The 12,100-nt window shown below is 44.4% G+C and overlaps 1 protein-coding gene across 2 annotated transcripts in view; it reads right to left on the reverse strand.

The window, feature by feature from the left end:
- CLPX (caseinolytic mitochondrial matrix peptidase chaperone subunit X) overlaps positions 1–12,100 on the reverse strand; it is a 480,932-nt gene that overhangs the window by 187,327 nt on the left and 281,505 nt on the right. For both annotated transcript variants that reach the window (XM_078683091.1, XM_078683090.1), the window contains one exon: positions 3,373–3,537. In XM_078683091.1, coding sequence (XP_078539217.1) covers positions 3,373–3,537 — 165 coding nt within the window. The remainder of the gene's footprint in view (positions 1–3,372; positions 3,538–12,100) is intronic.

A 12,100-nucleotide genomic window follows, 5' to 3' on the forward strand; every position in this document is an offset into this window, starting at 1 on the left:
ATTTTTCTTTGCTTCATTGTTTTCACTCTTTCAGTTCTGCGTTATTTCACACTTGTTAAACAACATTGTTTTCTTTACATTCACTTGTTGTTTTCTCTAAGGGAAGGGGATATGTGCCATATTGTATAGGTTTACACTGTTTCTTTCTTCCCTTATTCTAGTCACTTACTATTAGCTTTTCTTCTCTACTTATTCTTTCCTTCCTTTCTTGCTAATATGACTGTCCGCTTTATTGCAAGTTTTATCATTCTATTTTTTTAGAATTGCTTTGTTGCAAGTTATTGTGTTTGTTGCTTTGAAGGAAAGGGGATATGTTGTACCTAGAATCGTATCCTTCCTAGTTGCTCAGCCAGAATGAGTGTGATGTCTGCGTGGAATGTTGGAATGCTTGATGTCAGAGTGAGTAGAATTTGAGTGTGCCTGGTTGTGTGTGGAGAATGACAGTTGATGAGAGTGGGCTGAGCAACAACCATCTAGCTCCTGGTGGGACCCAATAATTCATCTTCTTAAGTACAACTAAATCTTCTATGGAACTTACGATGAACTACAAATAAACCTCTTACTTGGATAAATCAACCGGCTACCTGTGACACTACTTTTATTTAACACTTACAACACTTACCTAGCCCATTGAGTCAACATTCTCTTTGATATAGTTTACTGTGGTACCTCAAATCATAATTTGAAGGTCATTTAATGTAATGCATGGTTGTAATCTCCAGGTCGGCATACAAGTTAGGCATCTTCGCCCCGAGAACGAAAGCAATAAGGGGTGAGTGAACAAATCTTGTTATCCCCATGTATTCTGCATTAATAATCAAGGCCATTAAATGGTGGTGAACTCATTGCTCGAACTATGGAATCTGCTGTATTCAGATCAGCTCTTACTTGCATGCAGGTGTCCTGTCCATCCTAAACCACCTCTGCAAAGGGGTGTCTAAGGTTGTTGGATAGATTGGGTACCACCTTCTGGGTCATGGGCCAGAGGGTGTGCATATGTGTGCCTAAAATGTAGGCATGCTGAGAGAGCAGAAAGCTAGGCTACCAAATGAGAAGGTCTTTTATGCAAGTATCTCAAAAGCCTTAAAACTAAGCTCTCTGGGGAAGGGCAGGTGGACAGAAAGGGCAGGCCCCCAGGCACTGATCTACAGTGCCTGGTGGTGAGCCCGTTTACTACTTGTGCGAATGTGGGTTTCTCACAAAATGCCGTCCATGGTCCAAGAGCACCTTGCTGAAAGGTAGTAAAGGTTCTGAAGTGCTGGTAGAGGGGTGTAGGACTTTATTGAGAATGCAGGATTATGTTTTCACCAATGGAAGAGGCAACTCTAGGACATCTACTGAATTTGATAACACAGCATGGGAATAAGCCATCTTGGAGGTATGGGGGGAGGGCCTGAAAGCCATTTAATCTTTAAGTCTAGAGAAATGTCCCATCCACTGGTCTGTTGTAAGGCCAAGTTGTTGGCCATGTCTGGCGATTGAAATGAATATAGATTTGTACCCTCACTCTCACCTGTGTTCTATTTGACTTTAGGTATAAATGTTAGATCTAAGTTGGGCCCAAAGATGTCCTTTGTAGCAGTGCCTATGTGCTAGCAACCGTTTCAGCAGGAGGTGTCCCGGGTGAAGAAATCTGTGCCAGAGGTGCCAGAGGATCAACTGACAACGATCTCGAGGCTGGTGACTGTCCAAGTGGAAACGAAGCAGACTAACAGTGCCAAGGTCAAACCAACCACAGGAAATCTGTATGGATAAGATTCCATTGGCCCTTAGGTACTCCAGGGGGGAGTACTGCACACCTAAAGAGCTACATCACTGCCTTCAAGAAGGAGGCCGGGATGGAATTTAGTGCTGGAAACTCCAGTTAGAACTGTAACTGCCCCTGGACCCAGCACTGACAACTCCATATGCAGAGGCTCGACAGGAGATACCAGCTGTAAAGAAGACCACACAAAAAGTAGAGATCGTCAATGGTACTTACCTTTAGATGGGGGCATTCTCTTAGGCAAAGCATCATCCAGGTCTTTTCTTTTTGTGTTCGTCATTCTTCCCTCAACTACTTAAATGAAGGTGAAGTTCTGGAAGGCAACCTTGTTCTATACTGTGAGTTGCACAAGGATTGGTGTTCCGTCCCGGGTACAGGCCATGAACAGCTCGGCCTCATGAGACTTAACTACATTGAGGTGCATGAGTCTCACTTGCTTAACAAACATGAGTCATAAGGTGACTTAACACCAAAGACTCACCTCAAGGGGGTCCAAAATTGACATGTTGTTATTATAAACTGAGAAATTAAGGGTGGAGACAATAGGCACGGCACGGTTTATGGAAAATTTGGACAACATCTGTGAGAAATCTCATTGACAAAATATGAGAAGAGAGCGCTACAGATACGGGTCATGGGTGCAGAAAAAAATAGAAAATGGACCATCAGAGTACCCAGGTGGGCATTGTAAGGCTTAACTGATGCCATATAGTGGCAATTTTCCCAGGGCAGAGATAAAGTCAACATCCCTACTGGCACAGAACAGCTATGTGAGAAGTTTCTGGTTCCAGTCTGCTGCCTGGGGCATTTGAAAGATGAGGAAACTGCAGATTGAAGTAGCCTCAGAAAGGTTATTAAATACAAATGATCCTTACCCGTCTCCCTACACTTTGACTAAAGGATAAAGAACATTGTAAAAAAAAAAAAAAAGAGGGTGAAAACAACAATGCCAGAAATGTCGGAAGGAACTACTCTAGAAACACTGTATCCGACTGACTAATGCATAAATGAAAATGGAGGGAATAAGGGATTGCGAAGTGAGACCCCAAACTAAGGAACTGCAGAAAAATTGTTTTATGGATAAAGTATTGTTTTTGATGAATAACAGTCTAATTAAGCATGATGAAATGCAGAGGGATCCTGTCAAGGCAAAAATAGAACAGAATGAAGGTTTGAGACAATCCTGCGCACTGTAGGTGCTCGCAGGATAGCAGCTATGGAGAGCAGGAACTTCTTTAGATATTTTTAAATAAGAGTAGAATTTATTTGTATTTCTCAATATTTGTTTACATGCTTTGGGGTCCTGCTTGTGTGAAGCAGAATAAATACTACAGGAACAGCAAGAAGTTTCATACATGAATATGCTTGAACAGTAACGCTGCTTGACTCCTTCAGTTGAAGACATTTGTCAAGAACCCTGTTGAAGGTTCAAGAGAAGAGTGAATGCAAGCACATATGTTGGCACTCAGGCTAGGAGTTTACTCTAGACCAAGGCATTATGTACATTAGTTCAGGCATACTTCATGGCAGTACACCCTGTTGTCATACAAAGCTAAGAAAATCTCTTCTACCAGTGTGAAGATGGCAAAAGGTTGCATCAAACCTACCTTGTTGTGCTTTGTCTACATTGTAGTTGGCATCCTGTAGTAGCTTAGCAATAACAGACTCAATGTCTTCTCCCACATATCCAGCTTGGGTGAGTGTTGTACAATCACAGATAGCAAAAGGTACATCAAGGCATTTTGCTAACGTCTGAGCCAACAGGGTCTTACCTTTTAAAAAAGAAAAAAAGAAATTCTTAACTGAAAATAAAGTTTACCCATATGTGAATAAATACATTTGGGCAGATAACTTTGAAAAGAAGACAAATGGCATTTCCCTTGTATACAGCTGATATTTTTACATAAATATAACATTTTATTACTTAATTTTATTTTTTGGGGAGTTTTATACAGTGCGAACTGGACCCTAAGCTATCAGAGCATTTAAGATAAGCACCAGTTACATTACAGACGGACACATTCATTTTGTGAGGCACGGGGCGATTACGTGATTTGCCCAGAATCACAGGATGTTGAACGTCCCTGCCGGGACTTGAACATGGTTAGCCAGTTTCGAGGTAGAACGCTCTAACCCTTAGGTTACATTAATCTTTATCATACACATCAATTAATACGTAGAATTAAACATTTGCTTTTCTAATATGTAGAACATTTTCATATGTGTTCACTGAATGGATTCAAGATGTGTACTATAAAAATGAACAAGTTACTTACCTTCGGTAACGATATATCTGTAACTCGTAAAAGATATACATTAATATATCCACAACATATGCAACACAATATGAGAGAAGCATTATGCATAAAGAGAAAAAAATACAGCATTAACATGTAACACAAATAGCTTTTATTAGCATGAAATAAAATAATAACCTCTCAACAGAGGCTTACCTTATTGGAAAAGGCGTGCTGCTTGACCAACAGCTGATTCAGCTTCTGTAGCCATTTCTGAACAGTAATGCAGTGTAAATGTGTGCACATTTTTCCAAGTTGCAGCACGGCAAATTTTATCCAACGGCACTCCAGCAAAAAGCGCCACCGATGATGACACTGCTCTTGTGGAATGAACTTTAGGTTTGACAGACAGAGGATTTCCTGCTTTAGAGTGACAAAATTGAAACGCTGATGCAATCCACCTTGCAATTGTTGGTTTAGTCACTGTCAGGAGCGAAGCGAAGCCAGACTCACATGTCTATGCGGTTGACGGGCAGCAACCGCGCTTGCATACAGGGTTGGTGTGACTAATGATTGGAGAACACCCCCCAGGAGGTAGGTTGTCGGTATGAATGCTAATGGCAACCAACTGGCTCAGAACGAAATACTAGTGAGGTGAAGACTGGCCGAGCCCTGATGAAATTGCCGCAAGGTATGAAACGGCTCACAGTATCTAATAAAGTTTGCATTTTTACAAGTGAGTTCCAACTCATTTTAGCTTGGAGAAGCGAGTTTACCTATTTTCTCACTATGGGGTCTTAGTGGGATAGTACATGACAAGCACTTGTGCATCTTTTCACACATCACTATCTGTTCCTTCCTTTTGTTTTACACCTCTTAAAACTCATACTCACTTGACACTGATTACAATTTTTAACGGTCTTGAAAGTCACCAATGATGAGAAAACATGAGCAGACTGGTGAGTACCTACCAACAGCTTCCTTGGTGATGCTTACGTGAGGTAGTTTCAAACCTTTCACATATTTTTCCTTTGTATGCACTAACATATGGGGATATAAGTGGGGTGGATTGACAAACAGTTAAATTTGGACACCAAGGCCCAGCTGCTAATGGCATTTTTTAGAAGCCAGTTTTTTGGCGAAGATTTCACTATCCAGCCCTTGGGACTCTTGGAAAGATGTACAATCAGGTCTTTTTTGATATATTAGTCACTGCTGTACCTAGTTTTTGTCCACCATATGACAAACAATTGATAAGACTTTCGGATGGGTTTAGTATGTGATAAGGAGATTGCTACTTACCAGTATGCATCTGCTCTTGGCATGTAGACCTGCAGATTTGTATAATTTTGCATAGATCGCCATCTGGTGTTGGGCTCGGATGTTTGCACTTTTTTTTGTCCTGGAAGAAGTCTTTGTAGTCACGAGGTAGGTGACTCCTCCCTAGGATGATAGTGCGCATGGGCATCGACTCCATCCTTAGACTGTTGTGCCACGAAGAATTACGATGGAGTAGTAAGAAGCAGAAAGAGATGTCCATGTGTAATGTAGCTAAGTAAGATAGTACTGGAACAGATAGAGGTATCCGGGGAGGCGGGTGGGTGTATACAAATCTGCAGCTCCACATGCCAAGAACAGATGCATACTGGTAAGTAGCATTTTCCGTTCGAGGCATATGAGCTGCAGATTGTATACTTTTGCACAGATTGTACAGCAGTTACCTCCTTAGCGGTGGCTACCTGTATCTGTTGCAGCGGTTTAAAAAAGTGTTCTTAATACAGCCGGGCCCACACTTGCTTGTTGTTTTGCCTGCACATCTACACAATAGTGTTTTGTGAAGGTGTGTGGTGTAGCCCAAGTTGCTGCTTTGCAGATATCATCTAGGGGAATGTTCCTTAAGAATGCTATGGAAGCCCCTATTTTGCCTGTGGAATGAGCTCTAGGGGGAATGGTTAGTGTGCGTTTTGCTTTGATATAGCATATTTGGATGCATTTAACAATCCACCTTGCAATTCCTGCTTTTGAGATGGGATTGCCTTTATGAGGTGGGGAGAAAGCCACGAAGAGTTGTTTGGTCTTTCCAAAGGATTTTGTCCTTTCAATGTAGTAAAGTATTGCTCTTTTAAAGTCTAAGGTGTGAAGAGCTTGTTCTGCCACTGAGTCTGGTTGAGGGAAAAATACTGGGATTTCAACAGACTGATTGAGATGGAAGGCAGATACGACTTTGGGTAAAAATGTAGGGTTAGTCCTAAGAACCACTTTGTTATGATGGATTTTTAAAAATGGTTCTTGTATGGTTAATGCCTGGAATTTACTAACTCTCCTAAGAGATGTGATAGCAACCAAAAAGGCTACCTTCCAAGTGAGAAACTGTAGTTCGCATTTGTGGAGGGGTTCAAAAGGGGGACCCATGAGTCTAGTAAGGACCACATTTAGGTTCCACACTGGAGAGGGTGGGACTCTGGGTGGGATTATTCTTTTAAATCCTTCCATAAAAGCTTTGATAGCTGGCACTCGAAACAAAAACAAATGTCTATTTGGAGATAGTCTGCTATGGCAGCTAGATGTAGCCTAATAGATGTATATGCTAGGTTATATTGTTGTAGATGCAGGAGGTAGCATATAATGTTCTGACTAGAAGCATCTAGAGGATTGAGCTTGTTGTTTTTGACAATAAATGACAAATTGTTTTCATTTTGTTGTATAGCATGCTCTAGTGGTAGGGCGTCTCACTTCTTTAATGATATTCATACAGTATGTCCGAAGATTTAGGTAGCCAAACTCTAAGACCTCAGGTGCCAGATCGCAAGGTTTAGTTGATTGACGTCTTATCTCTCCATGGTTCTGAGTGAGAAGCTTGGGTGAGAGACGTGGTTTTTGATGAAGTACTACTGATAGTTCTAATAGGGTTGTGAAACATGGTTGTCGGGCTTACAATGTTGGAGCAACTAGGACCATTGTGAGGGAATGCGGTTTGAGTTTCCGAACCACTAACGGAATAAGTGGGAGAGGCGGAAGAGTATAAGCAAATTTGCCTGACCAGTTCATCCATAGCGCATTGCCTTTGGACAATGGGTGTGGATACCTGGATGTGAAGCTTGGGCATTTTGCGTTTTGATGTGTGGCGAACAGATCTATTTCTGGGTGGCCCCACATGGGAAAGAATGGAAGAACAATTTGAGGATGAAGTTCCCATTCATGGACCTGCTGTGTCCGACTACTGAGCAGATCTGCTATCTGATTGTGTACACCTGGGAGGTGTTCTCCAAGGAGATATATGTTTTGCGGAATGTGTTCTGAGCTAGGTGTGAAAGCTGCAGAGTGTGTCCCCCCCTGTTTTTGAATGTAGTACATTGCTGTCATGTTGTCCGTACGGAGCAGGAGAGCTTTGCGCATGAAGTGGCATTGAAAATATTCTAACGCTAGGAAGATTGCTAACAATTCCAGGTAGTTTATTTGGAATTGTCTTTGTTGGGGGGTCCATATGCCCTGGTGGTATGGGTTTCCAGATGAGCTCCCCAGCCGGTGAGCGATGCGTCTGCTGTTAGCACCGTCCGTAGAACCGGGTCGAGGAACGGCCGCCCTTTGGAATGGTTTTGTGTGTTCCACCACTGCAGAGAGCAATGGGTGCGGTCGTCCACCAACACCAGATCTGTTAGCTGACCTTGAGCCTGGTTCTACTGACGTGCCAAACATTCCTGTAAAGGATGCATTTGGAGTCTTGCATAAGGGATGAGGAGAATGCAGGAGGATATCGTCCTGGTTAACTGCATGAACACTCATGCTGGTAGCGAGTATTGAGGCTGACATTTTTGGATTAGAACCTGTATGGCGCTTATCCTGACTGGATTGGGGTATGCTAGAGCTTTTGAAGTGTCTATTGTAGCCCCTAGGTATTGTTGTATGTTGGACGGTTGGAGATGGGATTTGGCGAGGTTTATTGTGAATCCCAAGCTGTGAAGCAGTTGAATTGTCTTATGTGTGTTGTTGCACACAGCTGGTGTGTTTTGGCTTTTATTAGCCAGTTGTCTAGATAAAGGAAGACATGAATGTGCTGTCTCCTTAAGGGGGCTGCAACCATTGCGAGGCATTTGGTGAAGACTCTGGGTGCTGTAGTGACCCCGAACGGTAGGACTTTGAATTGATAGTGTTGACCATCTATCACAAACCTGAAATATTTCCTGTGAGAGGGGTGAATGGGAATATGGAAGTAGGAGTCCTTTAGATCCAGAGTGGAGAGAAAGTTTCCCTGTTTAAGTAGTGGAAGCACCTGTTGTAGAGTGACCATGTGGAAGTGGTCTGACTGAATGCAGAGGTTTAGTGGCCTGAGGTCCAGTATGGGCCTGAGAGAGCCGTCCTTTGGAATTAGGAAGTAGAGGGAGTAAACCCCTGTGCCTTGATGAGGCAAAGGGACTGATACTATTGCGTGTTTTTGTAATAGAGAAAGAACTTCCTGCATGAGCAGTGTTAGATGTTCCGAGGACATCTTGTGCTGTCTGGGAGGAATGTTTTGGAGGGGAGGGGGATTGTTTCCTATAAGGTTCTCAAAATTGGAAAACACAGTGTCAAGGTAATGTCCTTTAACATGAGTGGCTTGCGAGATCTTTTGTGACAACTGGAAGGTCTTGTGCTAATTCCTGTCCAGTAACTGTTCCTGGGTTATCAAAGTGCAAATTAAGATCTCCAAGGAGAGTGAAATTTGCTGCAGTACTGGCTAGATTAATGATTGCTTCTGACAATGCTTTGCAGAAGGCGCCTACCGCTCCTGGGGGCCGATAGATCAGGATGCCTGTGAACGTGAGGAGTGGAGTAAATTCTATTGATAAATGAACGTTCTCGCAGTCTCGGATGGGGTTCCCAAGTAGGCGACAGGTTAGGTGGTCTTTATAGAGGATCGCTATCCCACCATCTTACCTATTGTTCTATCCACTCTTTGTATTAATTATCCCTGGGGTAGAGTTTGAACAATGTCCGACTCTGAGCAGGAATTGACCCAGGTTTCTGTTAAAAATAAAACCTCAGGGTCATAATCTTGTAGGAGCATCGAGATCTCTGTAGTGTGTTTGGGCAGAGATCTGCAGTTTGGTAAAAGGATTTTTTAGTAACTGTGGAGGGGGTTGGGGGGGGGCAAGTATGTCCGGGGAAGGAGTGTGGCAGAGTAATGAGGGCACTTTTCTAGTATCTTTTCACACAATATTTGATGATAGCAGGTTTCACTAGGTATGCTGTTCAACTGATGGAGCTGATCACTAGTATAGCACTGACGAACCATGAGGGCAGATACAGGGTTTGTGACCCCTGGGCCCGGTTGGGCGCAGACGGGCTTGCCTTTGGCACGCCGTCGGCGCGTCCGCTGCGCGCGTCCGCTGCGAGTCCGGTTCAGCATTGAATTAAATAGCTGCCCAGCGCGGGAAGATCCCGATTCGGCCGGAAGTCAGCCCGAAAATTAGGCCGGAAGTTAGGCGAGCCGTCAGGGGGTGTGTCCGCTTCCCTCTGAGCAAACGGCAGTGCCGCGTCAGACCGGGGGAGCAGAGACGAGTGCAGACAAGAGTAATACCAAGGTAAGTGCAAAAGTTAAAAAAACACAATACATATGCTAAAATGCCCCAAAGTTAAAAACCACACTCATGAGAATTAACTGCAGGACAGCAAAGGAACTGCTGCCCGCGAGTTTCCGCTCACCTCACGCTCTGTAAGCGTCCGGCTCAGCAATGAATTAAATAGCTGGCTGGCGCGGGAAGGTCACGATTCGGCCAAAGTCAGGCTGAAAATCAGGCCGGGACTCATGCGAGCCATCTGCGGGTGTGTCTGCTTTCCTCTGTGCAAACGGCAGTGGCACGTCAGACAGGGTGAGCGGAGACGAGTAAAGACAAGAGTAACACCAAGGTAAGTGCAAAAGTTTAAAAAAACACAATAAATAAGCTAAAATGCCCCAAAGTTAAAAACCACACACACAAGGATAAAAAGCAGGATAGCAAAGGAACTGCTGCCCGCGAGGTTCCTCTCATCTCATGCTCTGAGTGGATGGACTTTTTTGGGCTCCGACGACTTTTTAGAGTCCGAGGCCTTTTTCAGCTCCGACGACTTTTTGAAGTCCGAAGACTTTTCTGCTCCGAAGATTTGTACAGTTCTGAGTCTTTGACCTTGGTGTGCTTCAAAGCTGAGTGTTTCGACATCGACCAAGAGTCTTTGCCTTGTGGATATGGTGCCGGGGAGGACTTCCTGGCGCCAGAATGGGGTTGACTCGAGCCCGAGTCGGAAGGCTTATGTTTCGGTTTCAGAGCTGGGCCCAAGGGCGGGGCACCTGATGTAAGTTGTCGGTGTCGACCCGAGCCGGAGGGCGAGGGTTTTGCGGGGGCCTTCGGTTTTCTACGACCTGAACGATGCACAGGCCTTGCAGTTCTTTTCTTCGTGCTCCGGGGAGAGGCAGAAATTGTACACCTCGTGCAAGTCTGTGTGTGGGAACTTAGCAACACACCCGGGGCATTTTTTGAAAGTTGCCCTTTCCATTGACTGCAGCGTGGTCGGCGTGGAGAGGCCCAACGGCCCGCATTGAAGATGGAGGTCGAGAAGTTTGTTTTGAAGATGCGCGTCGACAAGAGAAACACTATCGAGACAATACCGTTGAATGGAGAGAATTGCACGTCGAAGGGGGATTCTAAACCGATATTGAACCGGAGCGCAGCAATGTACATTCAAACCCGATGGCGGAAAAAAACAATCTAATGATGGAGTCGATGCCCATGCGCACTACCATCCTAGGTAGGAGTCACCTACCTTGTGACTACAAAGACGTCTTCCAGGACAAAAACAAGTGCAAACATCCGATCCCAACACCAGTTGGCGATCTTTGCAAAAGTATACAATCTGCAGCTCATATGCCTCGAACATAGAATTTCAGACACCTCTTTATATCCAAAATGTGAAGAGCCTTCTCAGCCAGGGTAGAAGGACTGGGAAATAAAGTACGTAGGATAATAGGTTCATTAAGATGGAAAGACGTTGGAATCTTAGGAATAAAAGTAGGATTCGTTCTGAGAACGTAGTCATTGGTAAAACGTAGATATTGCGGTTTGATAGTAAATCCTTGAATTTCGCTCACTCTCCTAGCGGAAGTAAGAGCCAACAAAACAGTTTTCCAGGAGAGATACTTAAGTTCAGCTCTGTGAATAGGCTCGAAGGGATGCTTCATGAGCTGCGCAAGAACCGGGTTAAGCCTCCATTAAGGAGGAGGGGCCCTAATAGGCGGAAAAGCTCTGAAGAGACCTTTCACAAATTGTTTGACCAGACGGTTAGAGCAAAGAGATATGCCACCTGAAGAACGTCTGTAAGTAGAGATGGCAGCCAGATGTAACTTAACCAATGTGAACATGAGCCCAGACTTGGCTAGTGAAAGAAGATAAGGAAGAACCTTGTCTGGAGAACACTCCAGGGGATGTACATTATTTTCAGGGCACCATGAACAGAAAAATTTCCACTTCAGAGACTAGGTCTTAAGCTTAGATGGTGCTCTCGCCTTAGCAAGTATATCTCTACAATCCTGAGGTAAACCTAAATCCTTGAATTCAGAGAACTCAGAAGCCAGGCATGTAGCTGCGGTACAAAAGGGGGTGGTGATGTACGGAGCATCTGAATCAATCAAACACTCACACCCAGTCAAAAGATCTGGGTTTAATCCATCACCGTTCTTTAGCCCACTCTGCCACCCCAGTTCAGACATGGCTATATGCAAATCAGTCTGACCCTGTGCCTCATCGGAACAGTCCAGCCCGAACTGCCAAGCCATGTCTTCCCTGGACCGGAAACAAGCTACCGAGGACCGGTTTCTGGCATTCCAGCCGTCTTCAGCCCGGCTTGCTTGAATCCAGTGGCAAAGTGAGCAAGGGACTCATGTCTGAGCATACCCTGCCACACTCATGGCGGCCAAAAGCGGTACAAAAGGGGGTGGTGATGGACGGAGCATCTGAATCAATCAAACACTCACACCCAGTCAAAAGATCTGATTCCGGTCTAGGAAATACATGGCTTAGTAGTTCGGGCTGGACTGTTCCCATGAGGCACAGGGTCAAGGCTGATTTGCATACAGCCATTGTCTGAC

This window comes from Lissotriton helveticus, chromosome 3_1 (genome assembly GCF_964261635.1).
Source record: "Lissotriton helveticus chromosome 3_1, aLisHel1.1, whole genome shotgun sequence".
Classification (NCBI taxonomy): domain Eukaryota; kingdom Metazoa; phylum Chordata; class Amphibia; order Caudata; family Salamandridae; genus Lissotriton; species Lissotriton helveticus.